This window comes from Acanthochromis polyacanthus, chromosome 5 (genome assembly GCF_021347895.1).
Source record: "Acanthochromis polyacanthus isolate Apoly-LR-REF ecotype Palm Island chromosome 5, KAUST_Apoly_ChrSc, whole genome shotgun sequence".
In the NCBI taxonomy this organism is placed as follows: Eukaryota; Metazoa; Chordata; class Actinopteri; family Pomacentridae; genus Acanthochromis; species Acanthochromis polyacanthus.
In genome coordinates, this window is record NC_067117.1 from 40,741,155 (window position 1) to 40,764,486 (window position 23,332).

Sequence of the window (23,332 nt, forward strand, 5' to 3'; positions counted from 1 at the left end):
AAATCAGGGCTGCAACTACTTGTTATTTCCATTGTCAATTATTCGATTAATTATTTTCTCAGTTAAGTGAATAGTATTTTGATCCAGCTTCATTTTATTTTGTTTTGTGCAATACTTTCTATTTCAGTGACAAATAAAACCACAGTAAGGAAGAGCCACAGACGTGATTAAAAACATTCAATCAGCCTTTAATCAGCCAGAAAACTGATTGATTCTGGTCATATTGACTTAAACGCAAAAGAAACTGAAGCTACCTAGACTTTTCAGCCCTGCTGATGATCTGCTTTACATCTAAATTTGACAGCCATCTAAAAGTTCTCCTCTCTGTTCCGACATTGTGCTAGACCAGGGGTCGGCAACCTTTAACACTCAAAGAGCCATTTCAACCCGTTTCCCACAGAAAACACTGGGAGAAGCAAAATCATTTTGGCATTTAAAATGAAGACAACACAGCATATATCACTTTTTTTTTACATCTATGCCCTTGTTAATCAGTCGTGATTAATTAATTACAAAGCCTCTAATTAGATAGATTCATTTTTTTAATTGTGTCCTTCCACTATTTATCTTACTTGGTTAATGTCATTTTTGCTCCTGGACCTCATATGTTACGTAATGTTAGCTGGAAATCAATATTTTGCGAATGTCTATTTAACTTGTAAAATCTATTTATCTTAAGCTAATAACTTTTCTCCGGTAAGTCGCTGACCTATTTTCCAAGACGACACTCCTCTGACACTCTGACCTGCTGCCTGGATGCTGGACGTGTTCTTGCGAGTATCCTGTATTACCCTATCAAAGAGTAAATACTGAGCAAGACAGTTATCCGCAGTTTACCTTAGTATTCATGAGTACTTTTGACTCAAAGACAAGACGTGTCTTTCTTGGAGTGGAGCTTTAATATACAGGCTTGCCATTCTTGAGTACAAAACGATGTGAAACTACAGGCGTTGTGTCTCCACCGGTGGAGTGACACATCAAAATAAGAGCGGTAATTTCACAATAAAACTCTCTATATAAAAATGCATTGAAACGCGCCTGAAAGGCAGAACAATTTATTTTCCAACGTTACAAGGAGCCACAACAGAGGGCTGAAAGAGCCGCATGCGGCTCTGGAGCCGCGGGTTGCCGACCCCTGTGCTAGACATTTGGAAATCTCATGACCTTCTGCTAGTGTGACACGATGCAATTTATTGTAACAATTTAAAGCTAACTGTTAGAAACTATAATATTTGGTTTTAGTAATCAGTCAAAGGAAATGATGTGTTCTGATGAAACATATTTCACTACATTTCAGACACATGAAGCCAAACTACAGGTTTGAGCACCAAATGATGAATGCCTCTAGCTCCACACACCGCGGTCTTACCCTGGTCATGGGCTCTGGTGTGCAGTGACGGGGAGGGGGGGGCGCAGGGCACCACGGGCTGCTGGGAGCGCACACCGGCCCCGGGGGGAGGCGGCGCCAGACCGAAAAACCACCTCGCAAAACCTCCAATCAGAGTGCTCCAATCCACCGCCGGCAGCACAGAGACCCAATTAGGACAGGGGGTGGGGGGGCAGAGGTGGGGGGACAGCTGGAGAAGCAGGGTGTCAGTTAGGCAGGGGCACCACTTCCTGTGGAGACAGGAAACACGCTATGTTTAATGTGCATTTCAAGCTCCGTACATGCATCATACACACAGAGAAGATCAAGAATGTTTCTATGGATTCTATGGACCTGACCCACTGGACGTACAAAAACATTCATTACAGCACCTTCAGCCTGACCAGCTAACCAGTAACAGCAACTTTTATAATCATTAAAGAGGACATTAGATATTTTCTCTTACTTATTTTTCAAAGTGCTTGCTCAGAAACAAACTTTTTAATGTAGCTTGAGAGTAAATACCTGAGGAGGTGCTGTAGTGCTATATGTTACATTATGTTAAGGTTCAGCAAGCAGGGCTCCAGCGTACATCCCAAAATCTATCAGGTGCAACTAAATCACTTAAAACTTAATTTTTTTAACAATGTATTGTCATTTTAGAGATTTCCCCTGTTTTGTTCAATTACAGATAAGAACTAAAAAAACCTGAGAGCAAACAAAATTCTCTGTTGGTATAAAATGTTGGTACAGGTAATTACCATTATTTGAAAAAAAAATGAGGATGAAAAGATGGAAAATCATTTTTAACATGGAATTTTACAGATTTTCCCTGCTTGGTTAAATTACATAATATATCTGTTAAAATCAAAGAACAATAGTGTGTTTAAAGTATTCATTTACATGTACAAACATTTACAAAAAAATATTTTAATACATATAAATTTGTTCATTTACAATGCATAACCATAAAATTGCCATTTTCATGTATTCAACTCAGCTAAAAAGACCATTATTGTAATTTTATTTGCCATCATTGAATGTTGCATTTCTCCATAGTGTCTAAAACATTTATTCTGACACTCTTGCAGCCTGATTTGTACCATTTATTTTTTTTACAGATTGATTTTACAGTGAAGTTTTACCTGAGGTACATCTAACATTGAGGTAACTTAGTGGGGATTCTAGAAGCTTCTTTATGCACCGCAGCACAAGATGCAATAAGAAATGATCATTAAATTGTACCATCCAGAAGTGCGTGTCAAGTGTAAAGGCATGTAGGGAACATCAGTAAATGGTACTTTCAGAAAACAGCCTGGGCTACACTCTCCCCTCTAAACAGCATGAGCTCCAGCATGCACGATGATAGTATATAATTATATATAAAAGGATAGTTAGTTAGAGAATTACCCGTGTGTATGCGAGCTGACAAAAAGGTAGTGCAAACTAAAATGCAATCTAAATGGCCAATGGGTGCAGCAGTGCAACCGTGAAAATGAACAACATTCTCATCGACAAAAGCTCTAAACAACAAAATCTGAACCAGGAGCTTCCCTTCATCTGATGAAAATAATACAGTCATTGGGGCAAGTGGCCACAAACAACTTCAGATGCTTCAGTGCATGCATACACACACGCGCACACACACGCACGCACGCACGCACGCAGGCACGCACGCACGCACGCAGGCACGCAGGCACGCACGCACGCACGCAGGCACGCAGGCACGCAGGCACACACGCACGCACACACACACACACAATCTTTTAATTATCGATGAAGCTCAATACATAAGATCAGAAGAAGTTAATGGCTAACTGTTGGTTTCTAATGCATTACTGTGGAAATCTCTCTCCTCCTGGTTGCTCTGATGAGAATAAATTGCAAAATCTGATCATTTGGGACCTTCAAGTTTCTTGAACATCTTTTAGTCCTCCCAGCTTTTTGCTGATGACGTCAGCTGTTCTGAATTGTAGACCAGATCAGCTGAGCAGATATGTTCCTAGACTGATTCTCTTTCACAAACAACATGAACCACAGAATGAAATCAAAGCCTATTAAAAAAAACACAATTATAAGTGATTAGCATATGAAAGAATCATACCAGAGACAATAACAATGAACCCGTGATATTTATTTGAAATTACCACATCAAACAGACAAAGACACCCCATAATTGTAGAAATGTATGAAGAGAAATGTTAATGCGGATGCATATAATGATTTCTTTTTTGTTGAGGGTCATTTCCTGATTGCTTCTACATGACTGTGTCCCTAAGCACAGGGTCCTGACGTCTACCCAATCTAACAACTCTGCTGTGAACCAGGCCTTATTATCTATTATCTGTTAGTGGCCTCAGTATTGCTCCTATGGATGAAGCCCTGCAGCCTGGTTCCAAATTCTGGGTGAAAACCTCAAACCAGAAGTAGAAAAACAACTGATTAAAATAACATGTTTTACACATGATCTGATCTGACAAATCTGAACCACCAGGTGGAGCCTCTCGCTGTTTTTTGAGCTGGAGAAACAGGTGTGGGCAGCAGGGTGTGCTGTGGTTATAGCACTGTCACCTCAGCTCTGAGGTCCTGGGTTAGGATCTAGACCTGGGTCTTTCTATGTTCACTGTATGTTCTCCTTGTTCATGTGTGGGTTTTCTTCCTGCCACAGTCCAAAAACATGCTGAGGTTAACTGGTGATTCTAAACTGTCTGTAGTTATGAATGTGGCATTCCTTGTCTCTATATGTCGTCCTGTGATAGACTGTTACCTGTCCAGGTGTCCCTCACCTTCACCCTCAGTCAGCTGGAATAGACTCCAGCCCCTTTGCAACCCTACAGAGGATAAAGTGGAGTATAGATAGTGAGTGAATGAGTGAATGAGTGGATGGATGGATGGATGGATGGATGGATGGATGGATGGATGGATGGATGGATGGATGGATGGATGGATCCAGGTGAGGAATAAATTTCCTTTCCCATAGTGGTACAGGTATGAGCCACATTCATCTGCCTCTGACTGGCTCACCCAACACCCTAACAGCTCATTCATTAACCAATCAGGTGGGTTCCTCATGAATAATACTGAGTTTTGCCGAGCTGCCCTGCACAAACAAAATGTTAAGGTAGAGGTCTCATAAAACAAGTGCACCTCCCTGTTGTTTGTAGCATTAATGTTGATTAAATGTGCAGCATAAAGATGTGGAAGAGGTGTCTGGTGGCCTTCAGGCTTCACTTGCTATCTGCGATTTTAGGGCTGGTCCTGAATATCCGAATTCAGTCATTGTGGTATCCGAATATTAATTTTAAGATCTGAATACTCAAATCTCCTTACCTCCCCCTCAACTCCCCAGTATCACGCGGAACAACCAACCCTGACGTCACGCTTCACATTGCCCGAGTTAGTAAAGCATGGATATCTCCAAAGACGGAGATATCCAGGCTAACGCTATGCTAATGCTGTCGGACTCCGAAACAAGTTCTCAAAAATGCGCTCCCTGCATCATCTGCAATGGAAACGATAAACCACTCTTTGTAAAGAGGCAGTTACAGTGTACAAATACCATACAATGAATCCACAAGAGAAAGGGCCTGAATTGCCCTGCAAAGCCAAAGCACGCTACTTTGCCACACACAAGACACAAAAACAAGACCTTGTTTTTAACCCCATCATAAATATCTTGGTCATAAACATGACGAAAATTAAACGACCGTTCAGTATCAAGAGTCGGTTTCAAGTGTGAACTGGAAAGCTTTAATTGTGACTTTGTTTAAGAAGTTTTTCAACTCAGTCTCTGTTCAAAGGGATCCCGACTCTCCTTTTATTTTTTTCAAAGTTTTTTTTATGTTTGCCTTTCAAACCGGAAAATGAAAGGAAAACAAGACAAGCTGTAGGCACCAGACACTGAAAACTTCCAACATGTCATCAAGGTAAGAAATGCCTTTAACCACCGTCTTCCTGTTACTCGCTCTGGGCCCACATCACACGCCACAGGGTGCACAAATTTAACCACGATGGAAACTCAGCATCCAAGATCTCAAGTCACAATCCAACCTTGACCAAGCAGGAGCCTCAGATGCGGGCTGGAACACACACACACACACACACACACACACACACACACACACACACACACACACACACACACACACACACACACACACACACACACACACACACACACACACACACAGAGGGTAAACAGTGTTTCCCATGAGCAATGACTTCTAAAGTTAGCAGCAGACAGTAAACATCAGGCCACATCTGTTCCGTTCTGGGGTCCGTGCAGGGCTCCAGACTGCGACCAAAATGGTTGCATTTGCAACCTTTTTTTGAGAGTGTGCAAGTTTAAATTTCAACTGGTCTCATTCTGGACAGTGAATGATGACCATGAAGCTGTATGGAGTCGCTGTAACCTCAGGCTGCTCCTGTGTCAACTACAGCGGTGGAAAGTAGTATTTGTAGAACTTCAGTGTCTCTGTCTGGTGTGTCCAATAAGCTGGCTAGTTGATGCATGTTAAAAAGATTAAGCAATGTGTAGCTGATTATTGTAAAAGAAAACGAGAGAAGAGGAGGCAGACAGAGAAAGGTCCGACTCAAACAGCTGATGATCAGAGAGCAGGTGGAGGCTGAGAGACACTGATAGAACTGATGATAGAAAAATACATCAAAATCCATTCAGTTACAATGGCTAAGCAGAATTAGGGCCGCAAAATGAAATGAACACTAATCACAATAATGATTTCAGCTTCGCACCAATTACATGAACACTATCTACTGCAGTACTTACATTTTAAAACGTGGTCTCCTGTGAAATGCACCTACATGCGCTGGTTTTTCCACTCACAGAAAAGAGCACACGTAGAGCAAAATCATTCTGTTTCACCTTGGACACATCTGATATCAGAAAGCCCTAGCTTCTTCTTTTCAAGGTCATTTTTGGTCACACACCACAGCTACTGCAGCCTGCACTGTGGGGCACCTAGACAACATCGGTAAATGTGACCTCTATCGATAAGCAGATGTTCACCAGCTGATGTGTTTTGCCTGTGACGAGGTGGGAGGTGACCTGATAAGAAAGTTCGTCATACCAGTGCTACCAGTGAAAAAGTTAGTCTGAAGCCCTGGATCAGAGACGTCATCCTTCCAGCTTTCCCTGACAATTTAACGCTGGGAGATGTGTCCCCTGAAAACCATCTGTAACACTAGCATACTGGAAATTTGCCAGTATTAGTTACTATCAATTTTTAATGGTATATATTCTATTTCTGATATGCTTTACTCCTAATTATGGCCTCAAAACCCACAAAATGCAAAATACAAAATACAAACAAGGTATCTGTTTAATAAAAGGAAATTTTTCAGCATTTATCTTTCAGTGTTGATTGGCTGTTACTCATACTGCGTAACCAATAAGACAGTGTTGAGGGTGAGGTATGAATCCAGACCATTGACTACAAGCAAATGCATTAGAGCAAAAGTAATGGATTTTCAAACTACTTAATTGAATTGGGAATGCTGTTAAAAAAATCACAATACCAAATATCTGATCTGATCATCTGTCAGGTTTGGGAAGATCAAAAAGGCTGGAATAGTCATCAGCAAATCCAACGTTTCTGCAAAAAAGAGAGAACCTAACCACCACCGATAAACATCCAGCTGGGAACTCGTTTGCTGAATTTTTACAGTGAAAACAGCATACAGCAATTAGAGGTTCAACAGGCATGTGCCCTTATAGACTACAGAACAGGTGAATAAACACTGCCGTTAGTGGTGTACACATTCTAATTGCAAAGTAAACTGTTAGTGCTATGGCCTTGGTAAGTTCAAATGGTTGAAACTGAATCGTGACGCTTTGTGCTGTTGAACATTGGATCATTTCTGTCAGAATGAGCCAATGCCATGAGTGCTAGGGTGCAAGGTAAAATAAAATGGTGTGCTGACTGTTGCTGCATTGACTCAGGGATCTGTATGCTCAGCAACAAGCAGTGAAAGATGCTCTGAGATGATGTGTCTATTCCTTTTATTTATGCGTCATTTTTCTATTCTTTCAGTTTGAACTTCACTGCTTTGACACTGCTTTCTCTTTGTTTAAATAATGCGCTACGTGAATCACCCCTGTGAATGAAACCTGCTAAGACAATAAACTTGCCTTGTCTATTTGCTTTTAGAATTGTGCCTACTAAACTTGTACTGTGAAAACGGAGCCAAAACAGCTGCACAATACCACAAATACATTCAGATACATTACCCGATCAATACAAAAAATAGCACCTCATTGAGAAACCGTGGAAGGTATTGAAGCTGAAGGCCTGTTTTGTCGACCCCTCTGCACAGTGGTCTTTTCTAAGTGTCTCCAGTGAGACAACAGGTGTGTGTCCAGCAGTCCTGTATGCAGTCAGTGCGATGCAGAGGGCTGTGAATAGGCTGGTGAAGGACAAAGTCAAGGACGACTTGTCTCCCCCTCCTCTCTCCAAAACGCACCATCCTCCTCCCCTTCCTGTTTGCTTCATCCTTCTTCCCAAATCCCTTCTTTTCATGTCCTCCCCTATTTCAGCCCTCCTTTCTCAAAGGGCTGAGCGACATGGAAAGAATTGCATGGTAATTTGTGAAGTTATTTTATCAAAACAGATGTTTACATACAGAAAAGTTTCAGTGTCGTGGATTGAAGACAATATCATGCTAAAGTTATTTTGTGCAAAAATATGGAGAAAAGCAAATATAGTATTCAGGGCTCAAAAATACTTCTATTGAGGTTAAGTAGGGTTTATTTTTTTGTTCAGTGCTTGAATTGCAGGGGGTCTGCGGTCCCCTGAAAGAGGTCGGCACTCTCTTAAAAACAACAAATGCTGGACTTAAAGGGGTCACAAAAAGCTAATACAGAGATAAACACTGCACTGTAGCATTACTAATGCTGAAAGACCACTCAGTAACACTCCACTGTTCCGTCATGTGAGGTCTTAAATGTAGTCAGAACTGCTGGTTGTATTTTGTGCCAGTGTTTCAGGTGCAAGTTGTTTGTTGTCCGTATTTCTGTGGTGGTGCTTCTGTTATGTTGTTATGTGCACTTATGTGTAATTACTGTGCATGGACATGGTTTCAGGTCATAGAACCAATGTTATCTGACATGAATGGAGAAGCCAACTGGACGTCAGGAATAACTGTCTGCTGTGCATCGAAGCTGTGAAGTCTGTCTGAGCAGAACTGCAGGAGGCAAAGCAGGAAGAGGTCCAAACAAACAGCGACAAGCAGAAAAACAACCCCTTTATCTCTAATCAGACCCCTGTGTCCTGCCAGGTGTGGTGAATGACCTGAGCAGTCACCCAATCAGCTTAGAGGATCTGTGTGAACATAGCTTACTTCATCAGTCATCACCAGGACAAAGCTACGGGCTCACTACAGCCTGACAACACCGAGCGACTGATTAAGCTGCTATTTCTGACTGACTGGCTGTGTGTTTGTGTGTGACGGAATCCTGCTGTCCTTCAGTAAGTCAGAGATGAGAGAGCCAATTAAAGACTTTCAGGAATATCTAAAAGTAGGAGTCTGTTTCTTGGCACCAGGCCTGGGTGATGAAATGATACGGATACCTACAATAATAGACACTTCATCAATAGCTACAAGAAAAGTTTCAGAGAGATGAATGCATTTACAAGCAAATCGCCATTAAGGCGCCTAACAAAAACACCAAGTGTTGGTTCCATGAACAGATCCCAAGCATGCTCAAAGTTGATTTTGAGAATCAAGAATCAACTTGCACTGCATTGTTTATTTGACGTGTATCAAGATGAGATCATTCTTTATAAAAAAAAAGTTAAATTAAAAGGTGTGTAAATTCAAATCAAGATTTTCTTCTGTTGGATTAAAAACATCCATCCATCTATCCATTTGCTCAATCCTCATCAGGGTCATGGGGGGTGGAGTCTATCCCAGCTGACTGAGGGTGAAGACAGGGGACACCTGGACAGGTAACAGTCTATCACAGAGACAAACAATCACAATCAAATTCACACGAACGGACAATTTAGAATCACCAATTAACCTCAGCATGTTTTTGGACTGTGGGAGGAAGCTGGAGAACCTGGAGAAAACCCACACATGTACAGGAGAACATGGAGACCACTGACCACTGTATTCTTACTGACTCTTTGATGTGCAACATGGGTCAAAAGTGATGCAAATCCAATGGAAAATTGGTATCTCCTGACCCACACTACGCATCAAAGGGTTAAAAACAGGCAACTAAAAATGATAAATGATTATCGATGGAAAGCGGTAAAACATTTTATCATGATACATTTTTTAGATGTATTGCCCACACAATTAAACAGTGATGTGTTGAATTCTGAGAACTGCAGTGGACTTGCAGTCAAATTGCAGTGACGATTTAGGGATAAATAAATTCAATAACTTGTCTTTTTGGTGTTCATGGTATGCCTCTATTGGTTTTAGTTTGCTGCCATTAGTGCCTTTGAACACCAACTTTTTTCTGCAAATCCAGCAAATTGCTTCCTCTAGATTATTATTATCATCTCCTTTTACATTTGGCTCAAAAACAAAACTATTCCACAGCAGTGCTGCAGAGTCTGGCTTTTAAACTAAAACAAACCAAAAAATGTGTAGAAGGCTGCAGTCAGCTACTCAACTGGTTGGCTGATATGTTCTCATGCACCAAAATTCTCACTTGTTGTACGGTTGTTCCAGGATTAATTTAATGTTTTTGGTGGTAGGAGGAACAGACTATCCCTTTGATAACTTTCATAACTTTCATAACATGGCACAACCCAATAGAGACAGCTAGGTCAAACTTATTACCCTCTACCGAACATTTACTCAGAGTTGGCTTCCACCTGATAAACACCATAACGCTTCGTCTGTATGGTTGCATTGTCTTTAAGAGATGGCCTAAAAGTTAAGTGTAAACTTTGCAAATAGCAGTTTTCTTATTACAGCTCAACAACAAACATGTAAGATCATCTATAAACTGCAGCTAGCTTGTCTGCTTTATATTTCTTAATAGCTCCTGTGCTGGATCACCAGCTGATACAGTTCTATTTTCAGAAATCATATGAATATGGGCAGCTGGTCTGCTCTAAGTCTGTCATCAGTCAGCATAAATAATCAAGTTTTAATTATCTAATATGCTAAAAACACTAGCTCTTTATGTTAACTTAGAATTCATTTAGCCTAACAAGGCTAGCAGGTGACCAATCGGTTCTTTGAAAACTAGGCAGAATTTCAGCTGATAAAGATTATCTTTAGTTGAACACAACTCTCGCTCTTAATTAATCAGCTTTATAGGTGTTGATTTTTAGTTTTTCTTTTTTTTTGGTTTTTGGTAAATTGAGAGACAACATTACTTTTTCAGCAACCAGCCCATTGCTTGAAGAGGAAGCATGATTTCAGCACACCAAACTTTTCAGTGTTTGACTACAAGGTTAATGCAGTGGGTCAAATATTGGAAATGAAGAACTTTTGGTGCCATTAAACCACAGCAGAAGAAGTGGGCACAAATGGTGGAAAACATTGTGGAAATAGTGACTAAAACATGACATTTCTGTGAGCTACAACCAGCTGTGTTTATACAGGTGAATGGAAACAACTTTTAAATAACTGCAAAAGGCCACGATACATTAATGTGACAGGCCTACACATCCTAAGTCAGGATAAGTACAGGAGTTTAATAAAATATAGCTTTTAATAAGATATTTTCAATATCTTACTGACATTGAAGACACTGCCAGCATACTGCATTGGTCCAAAAAAACTGAACAAAGTAGTTATTAGTATATTAAAGTTAGCCATCAGCCTTGCTCGAACAAGAGGTCGTGACCACAAATGATTCTTTATTTAGTTTTTTCAGGAACCTGCATTTTTTCTTGCATCATCAGCTTCTCCAGTCAGCAAGAGACCAAGAGAAGCTTGGCACCAGTATTTCAAAGTGTCAGACACCAGACAGGAGATGTGAATAAACTGTCTTAAGACAAATTATAAAACTGAGACATTTCTGAATCCAGCCAGAGACGCTTGTTTCGTCAGCCCACAAAACCCCTGACACTACTATGCTCTGTCAAACATAGAATGTGAAAAAATAAATAAAAGGAAGCAAACAAAAAAGATGAGTTCAATTTGTTGTTTAGTCAAAGTTACAAACCTAAACATCCCAATATGATCAAACATCTTATTAAATCTGAGCAACAAAAAAACCTCATGATGGTGTGATTCAACAGCAGAAAAGGCACCAAGAAGAGAGAAAACCAGCTAAAGTATTTTTTACTTACCTAAATCATCTGAATCAATTCAGCTGCTGGTTTCAGTACAACTCTGCCCCATCAAAGCAAATATTTTCTTTGAGCCGACAGTTTACTGAATGTGCTTAGAAGGAACCTGTTTCACCAGCATTGAACCTACCAGAGCTAATCAGATCGTAATCTGTCAAACCACAGCAACATACTGGTGCAAGCTCAGTGGAGACACAGCAACGTTCAGGGCTGCATCAACACATGCACACACTGATCAGCAATGTGACAGATCCTACAGACAATTTGCATTATCCGTTCAATTGGTGAGACTTTGACCATACCACTCAGATTTTGCATATTTAAGATTTAGCCTGCTAAAAAAATAATATTGTGTAATTGATGGTAAGAAATAAAACACCATCCAAGATTAAACACAAACAATTTCTAACAGTAAAGTCCTTTGAGATCAGGATTACGGCTAAAGACACAACAGTTTTAGGAAAATGAATGATCATGAACAACCATATTTAAATCAGATGCTTACTGTCAGGGGGCTGCCAGAAGAGTGTTTATTCTTCCTCAAAGAAGCTAATGGGAATACACAAACAAAGGAAAGAGACAAACTGTGATGAAAACTAATTTCTCTACGTGACTCCTAAGAAGAAACACTGTATCTTGGGTCTTGTTCGTGATTGATGGAGCAGGGCTGCAGGCAGCGTTACAAAAATATTTAGCAACTATTTGGATGATCATTAAATAATTTCAAGACATTTGATAAAATCTAATTAGAAAATGTGATAAATGATGATTAACTGATTGAGAAAATCAGTTGAGACATCAGATTGTCGATAATGAAAATCATTTAAAAGACACATTTTCTGCGAGTTCTTCAACCTCCGTTTCCACCTGCACCAGTGCAAATTCTAAAATTCAAAGCATAAACAAGACGTCACTATGAGCACCTCACTGTAATGTATTACCTCAGCAGCTTGTGTGAGTGGTTTACTGCTTTGTGGTTGTATCAGCGTAGTGTAGCATAACCAGGCTAAACAACGCTAAATAAGGGCTGGAGGTTGCTACCGCTGACACACAAACCATTACCCTGGGAAGCACACAAACACCAAGACTCCAGGTGGAAGAAACACAGACCCAGGTTCAGGCGTAACAGATAATCAATCGGGCAATGTGTCATCAATGTGTGACCAATACCAGTGTCATTAAAAGGAAAGACGAAGTGAAGGAAAGAAAAGAAAGAGGTAGTGAAGTACGAGGATGAGCTATAGAAGGCAGAGGAAGCAATTATACTAAAATAATAAAGCATAAGGCCGTCATAGTGACACAAAAATGTTTGGAGGAAAGTAGTGTGGGAAAACAGATGCAGCTGTGTTTCAGTATCATGCAGTCCTGTGGGAGGAGGCATACCCAAAAACACATCTGTCAGCCTCAGAAATCACAAACTACAACTTGAAAAAAAACACAGAAACACACACACAGCTGCTGCACATGTCCCTTGACACAACAAAGCAGCTGCTGAGCCACACACACACACACACAAAGAGGAGTACAATCCGTCCTATGAACAAACGTCTGGGTGAGACGACAGCCCGCATCAGTCAAAACAGCCACTCAGACCACACATATCTACCATCTGGGTCTCCTTCCTCACCACAGACCGAAGACTCTGGAGTGACCACTGCGACCAAAACACGACATGTCAGTCAGTTAGCTGATACGCCTGTCAGATCAATGAGGCACGCACGTTCAAGCCAAGTTTTTGGATGAAACCTTGTCAGTAATGTTCTCGTCTTGGCAGATGTGGTGGACAAAACGCATTCCAGTTTCACATCATTGCAACTTTAACATCAATAATAAATACACCGATATTTAGAAAACAGGCTTGGCACAAATTGGTGCATAAAAAAAAAAATCACCCAAACACCGAAACTGAAGTCCTTGTTGCTCCAAATTTCCTACAGGACAGGGTCAATCACGATATTATCTCTGGAAAAGGTAGAATAAATGACTTTGCTGCTGTTTTGGATTGCATCAGATTTCGTTTACATGTGCACATGTGTACTTTATATCTCCCCACTGCTCACGATGCACCTTACTCAGTCGATACTCATGTTGTCCAACACTCCAATCTGAACACTTAAAAAACATAAACCTCTGTTGCACAACCTACAAATTCAAGCTAAATGTATGACTATTTTGCATAATCAGCAACATTTTCTGAATCTCATTTGCTACACTACCAAATGTTTACGCACATTCCTGTCTAAAAACACTATACACTCACTGACCACTTTATTAGCTACACTTTGCTAGTCAAAGGTTAGAACCCCTTTTGCCTGGAAACATTCGTCAGAGGTTTTGGTCCATATTGACATGATAACATCATGCAGTTGCTGCAGATTTGTCGGCTGAACATCCATGATGTTAATCTCCTGTTCCACCACATCCCAGAGGTTCTGGATTGAGATCTGGTGACTGTGGAGGACATTGGAGTCTAGTGAACTCATTGCCATGTTCAAGAAACCGGCTTGAGATGATGTGAGCTTTGTGGCATGGTGCATTCATCTGCTGGAAGGAGCCATCAGAAGATGGTCCACTGTGATCATAAAGGGGGGGGGGCATGGTTAGCAGCAATACTCAGGTAGACTGAGACATTTAAACCATGATCAGTTGGTACTAAAGGGCCCAAAGTGAGCCAAGAAAATATCCCCCACATCATTACACCACCTGATGGTGCCTGAACCGTTGATACAAGGCAGGATGGATTCATGCTTTCATGTTGTTTACACCAAATTCTGGCAATCTGAATGCTGCAGCTGAAATGGAGACTCATCAGAGCAGGCAATGGTTTTCAGTCTTCTATTGTCTAGTTTTACTGAGTCTGGGTGAATTGTAGCCTCAGTTTCCTGTTCTTAGCTGACAGGAGTGGCACCTGGTGTGGTCTTCTGCTGCTGTAGGACATCTTCTTTAGGGTTGGAGGTGTTGTGGTTCAGAGATGATATTCTTCATTCCTTGGTTGCAACCAGTGGTTATTTGACTTACTGTTGTCAGTCTACCCATTCTCCTCTGACCTCTCATCAACAAGGCATTTTCATTCACACAACCGCTGCTCACTGGATATTTTCTCTTTTTCAGACCATTCTCTGTAAACCCTACAGATGGTTGTGTGTGAAAATCCCAGTAGATCAGCAGTTTGTGAAACACTCAGACCAACAACCATGCCATGTTCAAAGTCCCTTAAATCCCCTTTCTTCTCCATTCTGATGCTCAGTTTGAACTTCAGCAGGTTGTCTTGACCACGTCTACATGCTTAAATGCATTGAGTTGCTGCCATGTGATTGGCTGGATAAATATTTGTGTTAACAAGCAACGGAACAGGTGTCCCTAATAAAGTGGCCAGAGAGTCCATGTTGTTTTCGGTTAACTTTAAGTACAACTAACCCTTGCACTGCAAGCTGTATGTTTATATGTCAAACCCTGTAACTGAAGACACAAAACTTCCTCCCACTGTGCAGTTTGTAACTGGCTGAGATAACCGATTTACCAGCGTCCTTAACACAGTGGACACTGATGAACAAACAGCTGTAGAAGGATCATTCAATCAGGCAGAATTTCTGCTGCTGATGCAGAGAAACTGCAGACAGGTCTGTGTGACTGATGTGGATGAATAAATTATAGGGTGCTAATTTTCAGAGAGCAGATTTTCTTTCATTTAAAAGGCTGATTATTACTTGTCTCTGCGTCTCAGTGGGAATACTTGTCATTTACGTGACACTGTCATCTCCTTTTTTTCTACAAAGACTTTCTATTTCTTAGGTCTCCTCATGCAAAATCTTTTACAACAAATTCAATGTTTACAAATAGCACAGGCATCGTTTCAGATTCTTTACTGTAAATGTATCTGTGAAAACTGCAATAATAGATCAATGAATCAATTAACGGTCAACTGTTAATTAAAATAATTGCCACCTATTTTCATGACTAATTCAGTGGTTTTGATTACATTTTTAAGGAGAAAAAAATCTAAATTCTTTGATTCCAATTCCTGAAATGTGAATGCCTTCTAGATTCCGGAAACACTAATTGATAGTTTTTATCATTTTCTTATATTTTTCAGACCAAACAACTGATCAGACAATGCTGAAAATAGCTGACAGGATATCAATGAAAATAATTGTTAGTTGCAGCTCTAAATGTGTGAACCTCTGGACCATGTAGGGTTAACGGTATTTGTCGTACCAAAAAGTTAAGCTTGAGCCTAAAGTTAGCCAGCTAACCCATGGGGCAGGTCCCAGGTTAAATACCCCACACTGACCCACTTAACAACAGAGGAACATGGATGATTTTCCAAGATCTTCTCATTATACTGACAGAGTGAAGTACCTCATGTTGGTTGGTTGGTTGCCTGGAAAAAGCCAAATTGTCAAATTATAGACTGAGGGCTAAATTATACATCAGTACGCCTGCAGAACTTTGTCACATCATTTTATTTATAGCTTGGCATGCTGATTTCATAGCAACAGACGCCAAGCCCAGCTGAGGTTTGTTTACATTCTGCGACGGAGATCCCTGTGTCGAAAAGGACATTTTTTCATCGTCACTGTTGAAGTGGTAAACGAATAGAAGAGATCGACAATAGAATTTACCATGGAGCGTTCATCGTCTTGTTTCAGTGTCACTACCACTGTGGTGACAAAACAGTGGCAGTCTATCTTTATAACATTTGAGGAACAGGAAAAAAGTTTCGGTCTAAAAGAAAAAAGTGAACTACTATCTATTGTAATTACAACTTTAAACATATATGGAAAAATGAGCCCAAAGTTTTACAATGTCAAATATGCTCAAGGTATCTAGAGAGATAAACACACATCAAACTACTACCGACTGTAGCCTTGCACTCAACTGTTGAACGGGTTGGTCAATATGCTCCCATTCAAGAAAATTCTCATTGGGTGGACAATAACCAGAGGAACTTTTAAAGGAAAAAAGCATGAACAGCCTTCCACGACAGATCTACTTTAGTGAAGGGTGGATCAGACTATGTGTGAACAACTCTGATTTTTACAACTTTGAGCTCAATCTAATAGAGACTGCCTGGTCTAACTTATTTAATTATATTTAACAGCTCCAAACTAATTGACAACATGTCAAAGTAGCCATCAGTGAGGCTGCATTGCATTCAAATGGATGGCCAGAAAGTCAAGTATGTACTTGGCAAACAACAGTTTGCACATCACATCTCAACATCTAAAAACAGTGGACTTGTCTGTGTTCTATTCTTCAGTAGTTCCTGTAGTGGGATTACCTGTTGATTTCATGCTAGTTTCAGAAACCATGTGAATATCTGTAGGTGCATGCTGGTCTGCACTATTTCACTAAAATAACCAGGTTCAAATGATTTAATATGCTCCAAATACCCCTGCAGGAGTGCATCGTGGCCTATTTCCCCCAGCAACTAAGTGACAGGCTAGAGAATAAGTCAATTTCAGTTCACCCACACTTTCTTCGGTCAACTACAGCACTACCAGCCATCTCAGATACAGGTGTGATGGAAGATTTCACTGCAGTCTCAAGAAAAGAACAGCAACACAATGTATTGATCATGCCAAGCTTTTGGCCCCTCCGAGTCTTCATAAAGAGAGTTTTTAACTCGACTGTTCTCAATGCACACTTTTAACGAAGGCCCTGAGAGGCTGGAGCGTTAGTATGATGAATAAATTGTGATGCTAAGCGAGAGCGGTGTACAGGATCTTCCTTTATCGAGACTGAAATTGAAAAAAATAAAGCCCGATCAATTTTAGATGTTAAAACAAACACTTGTAAAATGTATCATTTCATTTTTCATATATAAACACTCGGTAACATTTCAGGCTAGTATCTAAAATGTGATTAGCAGAAAGTTGTGATAATAGTATCTCCTGATACAAGATATCAGTGGACACAAAATATATTTTACTAACAGGGTTTTTCTCCTGCCTAGAGGAATTTTGGCACCCCTGAAGAGGTTTTAGGCAGCAACAAGGATTAATCACCAGCACCAAAAAGATAACAACTGATTAGAAAAAGAAAAATTAAATTCTAAACTAGTCTTGCTAATTGGGGTTTTATTTGGTCTGGCACAATAGGACATATTTGTTTATGAGATGGTAAAAAAAAAAGTAAAACAAACAAATAAAAAAAGGAAAATGCATGGATTTCTGTCAAACATTGTGCCTTTACTGTATGCAGACCAATCATGCTTATCGTCATGCAGGAAAAACCTTGACACTTGAAATAGGACAGCAATAGCAGAAAATATAGATCAAAATTAACTGAAGTGTACTTTAAACTGCAATTTAACAAAATGAAGACACAAACAAAAGAATGATAACTATAAAATATTCATACATTTCATTTCGTATTTGTGTAGCAGCATAATATGTCTGTGAAAAACTGATATGCTGACCTACACATATGCTTATCAGGCAATGGGTACCGGGTTTGACGTCAGACGAAAACATGCCTAATCCATAAACAATCACCACAGTACGATACTCACTGGTCCTGTGGACAGTGTAAGTGCCAGCATCTATGCTTCTGTCTAAACTGTCCCACATGCATCAATTATGTCTCAAAATGTGTCGGACAGAGCAGAAACTAGATCTGATAAGACTTTCACATAAACACCAGAGTTGTTGACGCTGACATAGGATAATGATCTCAACTTAAATCAATCAATCAATCAAAATTTATTTATATAGCACCTGACAACATCATAAAAGAAGATCAAAGTGCTTTCCAACAGCATGATCAAACAAAACAATACAATTTCTATAACAAAACCATAAAAACCACAAAACCATAAAAGCTATAGAAACCGTAAAACCATAAAAAGGATAAAACCAAAAAGCAGCACAGAAGAAACAGTAACAATAAATAAATAAATAAATCCTCACATTTCAACAAAGCCAAATCTGCAAATGTAGTTACAAAGCAAACCTTTAAACAGACCGAATGTTACCACATTTGCTGCAGAGAAGTTTGAGTTTAGTAAAAATGATCACTTATTTGCACAGAAATGTCAAAGTTCAAATATCTCTGTGGAGATTTGGATCTGAAGCTATGAGGGCAACATGTAACTTAAATAACATTGGTTTTCTTGAAGTTAAAAAGCATACAGCTGACTCTTTGAACCACTCTGATCAAAAACATTCTATCCGATCATATCCTGTTGTCCACGGTGTTGCAAATTAACACTGAAACAGCCGCATATAACATCCAAAGATAAATAATTCTACAGTTATATATCACTATAACATCAAACATTTGTTTTTTGCTCTACTGTATTAGTTTTTTTTTTGTTGCAGAGCTAAGAGTCAGTTTTTCTTGGACTTTAAAATCTCGGTTGTTTAAAAACCAGCAGTGTGTCCAGAATACTCCAAAAGACTCTTGTTCTGACTATGAGGAAAAGAGAATATTTTGCCCACTTTTTTCAGATTATTTATGTTGTGACTATAGGGTAGCAGTACAGACTGCTGCAAATACCACACATCCATGGAAGTTTATATGATGATTCACTACTTTTACAAGCTTGTTAAGTTTACTAGTATGTATGACAATATAAACTAATGAAGCCACTTAAAACTCATAATATTTCATTTTGTTCAGTGCCATATACATTTTATGTTACAGATGTCGTTTCCACCAAGCATCTCTCTTTGCAAGGAAAAGGAAACTTCCCTTAATCTAAATCCACATCCGTAGAAAAAAATCCAGATATTAGAAGATAAAAGAGGCACTAACTAGGGCTAGGGTATGAAATGATAATGTTATAATTACCAAGTCTGTTACTCTTGAGAAGCAGAATATGTTTCCATAGAAATCTCTTGTCCTTACAATCAGTTCTACTGACATCCACTGATGATGACAGAAACCAAGTAGCCTTTCCTTGGTGTTACACTGAGCCCAGATGACTCGCGGTCGTGGACCGACAACTTGTTTACACCAGTGCCACATAAACCACCACATCCTCCCTAGAGCTATCAGTCGCTACGGATGTGTAACAACAGAGAGGTATCTCCCTGTTTATTGACTAATACTGGGACCATTTGCAGGGCAGCATGATCAGGCAGTCTGCATCAGCAGGATGACAACAAATAAACACAGAAACCAGCGTGGTGACCATCACTCCCAGTGCAACTGAAGCCTCCTGATCAACCTCTTACAGCTAAACCTCCACAACATGCCAGGCAGTAATAACAATGTAGTTACACCGATAACCTGTCACGGTATATATATGACACTGGGAAGCCCAACACCAAGCTAGCGGCAAGCTAATGAAACTTTTAGGGAGCCACCTCTTTATCGTGAAAACGACTCCGGCCGAGCCTCCGATGATAGCGGATCGTACTGTTAGTCGGTGGTGCCGTACACTGGCAGCTGTGTGGCTGGCTGCCACATAACACGTTTATAGACACGGGTACCATATTAGTTAGCGTTAGCTGTCAGATTGGCCAGCTTCTTGACCTTAGCCTGACAACATGCTAGCTAGCTAAGTGAGCTACACTCACTATAAATGAGCTCAGAATCAAAATAAAATCTCACACTGCCTCCTGCCATCTCGCTCCACTTCACTCCCTTGGTTTTTAACGGATGCTCCGTGTGTCGGACTCCGGTGGAAAACACCGAACAGCGTCCTACTCGAACTGCCGTTTAAGTAGCCGCTCGTGCTAACGCTAGCGGGCTAACATCACGGCTTGCCGTTACGCAGTGTCTCCGGTTAGAGGCACCGAGCTGTCACAATAACAACACACCTTCAGGATCACCGAGCGGACGCCGATCACACTTCGCTGAGGTCACGGTGGAGCTGCTTCAGAGAGCGCAGAGCTTCATGGATGTTGGTCCCGGTACTCAAACTCATCAACGGCGGAGAAAAACATCCAGCAGGCTAACGTCATTACAGTGAAGCTAACGCAGCCTGTTTGCATTTTACAGTTCATTTACATCAGTGCGACGCTTTGGGGCCACCTACCGCCTATAGCTGGGTGTGCTGCCTCCACCGCCCCGCAGCGCACTGACTGCTGCTGAGGATGGAAAATAACATGATCCAAATATGATTATATTCACGGTTGATTTTCAGTCATATTTATTTTATGATTTCATTTTATTTCATTCCCCATTGTTTGCATTATTTATGATTCTGTTTCTTCAGTTCCTCAATCCTTGTGGTTTTCAGTCCTTCACTTATAACGAGTGTTTTTAAAGGTTTTTTTTTTCCATTTTCAGTCTTTTCATCCATAAGAGGCTTTGTGTTACATTCCATATGTATGAAAAGTGCTAGATAAATAAAATCTGATTGATTGATAGTAATATATGTGGACAAATTGTAGGTACCCTTCCATTAAAGAAAGAAAAACCCACAGTGATCCCTGAAATCACTTGAAACTGGCAAATAAGAAATTGCTGAAAAATAGCAAATGAAAATCAGACGTTGCTTTTGAATTATGGTTCAACAGAATCATAACCATCATTTTTGTCCAGGCCAATTTCATTATTTTCTTTTTGTCTAATGATTATGTTGAACCACAATTCAAAAACAATGTCTGATTTTCATCAGTTCATATTCAGTATTCTTTTTTTAATTATCACTTTTCAAAGTCATTCCAGCAACCACTGTGAGGTTTTCTTTCTTTAACGGAAGGAATTCAACAATTTTGTCCATGTTTGTAAGTGAACTTCATTGTGATTCTTGAAGTTCCATCTTCTTGAAGTTTCCTCAACAGGGCCTCCTCCAGAAATCAAAAGCCAGAAATTATAATAACTGAACTTCAGTTATTTCCTGGGACCAGTAAAATAGGAAATCTTTATTGTTTACAATGGGACACCATATATTCATGTCAACATTTTAATTTCTTCAAATATTCATGCATATAATATGCAAAAACATAACGGAAATACTTATGCTAGCATTTAAAAATATTAATTTTTCTTTCCCCCTTCTGTTCTTTTACAAATTCAAACAGGGCTTTTGAAAAAAGAAATTGACTATGGCCATCACAAAAACTTACTGATTACCGGTAATTCCCTTCAAATATACATATTTTCAGTAACTATTTAAATCATTATGAACAAGTAAATGCTTAAAAATAGATCGCTAGAGCTTTAATTGACATCACTGTAACTGAATTCCAGTTATCATCTTTGTTTTTTTACAGATGTTAATGGGAAAATAAGATGTTAATGGGAAAATAGGATGCCACATATTTAATTTTTTTTATTTTAATATTTTAAAAGTACTCCGCCAAGGCATTCAGTCGTTGTATGACATCTGACAGAGGAAATCTTTTAAAAATTTGTGGTCCTTGCAGTGGATTTGTAGTAGGATCACAATCATGTGAGCTGCAGTGATGCTGTGCTGCTATCTCACAGTGATACAGAAATCTTTAACAAATCTGTAGATCCAGACTATAAGCCTCATCACTGCCAAAATCTAATCAACTGGTCCTTGTGTCGTTTCTGACCTTCCCTGAAAATTTCATCCATTAGTCTATTTTTGAGTAATGTTGCTAACAGACAGACAAACCAATGCCATGTTTTTTGGCAGAGTAACAACTAATGTGAATATTTTAAACACAAAAATACAACAGTATAAAAAAATTCATTTTTGTTTTTGCTGTTCTGTTTTATTTGTTTGATACCAACAGGGCTTTCAGAAACTTTTGAACACGGCTACCACATAGACCTACTCACTGACTCACCTTAAATATTCATATATTCAATAATCAATGAAATGATTACACATATGTTAGAAGAAGTAGTGGCAGCTAGAGCTTTTCTAGGCGTCACCCGAAATTGTTGTATAGAGACTAGATGATGAGATAAGAAATCACATAGGTGTGTATTTAAAAATAGAACGCTTGACAAAGAGGTGCTGATAAAACATTTGAAAAAGAAGAAAATCGCATGGGTTAGGTATTATCATACAGTCGATGGGTATTACACACGTGGACAAAATTGTTGGTACCCCTCAGTTAAAGAAGGAAAAACCCACAATTCTCACTGAAATCACTTGAAACTCACAAAAGTAACAATAAATAAAAATTTATTGAAAATTAAATAATCAAAATCAGCCATCACTTTTGAATTGTTGATTAACATAATTATTTTAAAAAACAAACTAATGAAATAGGGCTGGACAAAAATGATGGTACCCATAATGTAATATTTTGTTGCACAACCTTTTGAGGCAATCACTGCAATTAAACGATTTCTGTATTTGTCAATGAGCGTTCTGCAGCTGTCAACAGGTATTTTGGCCCACTCCTCATGAGCAAACAGCTCCAGTTGTCTCAGGTTTGATGGGTGTCTTCTCCAAATGGCATGTTTCAGCTCCTTCCACATATGTTCAATGGGATTCAGATCTGGGCTCATAGAAGGCCACTTTAGAATAGTCCAACGCTTTTCTCTCAGCCATTCTTGGGTGTTTTTGGCTGTGTGTTTTGGATCGTTGTCCTGTTGGAAGACCCATGACCTGCGACTGAGACCAAGCTTTCTGACACTAGGCAGCACATTTCTCTCCAGAATGCCTTGATAGTCTTCAGATTTCATCGTACCTTGCACACTTTCAAGACACCCTGTGCCAGATGCAGCAAAGCAGCCCCAAAACATTACTGAGCCTCCTCCATGTTTCACCGTAGGGACAGTGTTCTTTTCTTCGTATGCTTGGTTTTTGAGT

The 23,332-nt window shown here is 39.7% G+C and overlaps 1 protein-coding gene across 2 annotated transcripts in view; it reads right to left on the reverse strand.

Moving 5' to 3' along the window:
- Positions 1-20,634, reverse strand: part of ip6k1 (inositol hexakisphosphate kinase 1) — a 41,172-nt gene extending 20,538 nt beyond the window's left edge. Inside the window, exons 1-2 of one of the 2 annotated variants that reach the window (XM_022215838.2) lie at positions 20,412-20,634; positions 1,370-1,617 (exon numbers count right to left, since the gene is read on the reverse strand). Coding sequence is in view for 1 of the 2 variants with exons in the window: in XM_051948039.1 (XP_051803999.1) it covers positions 1,370-1,617; positions 6,153-6,154 (250 nt within the window). In the remaining variant the exon portion in view is untranslated. Of the gene's footprint in view, positions 1-1,369; positions 1,618-6,152; positions 6,318-20,411 lie in introns of those variants that run through there. The other variant, XM_051948039.1, reaches the window with a different exon arrangement.
- Between the last annotated feature and the right edge of the window lie 2,698 nt (positions 20,635-23,332).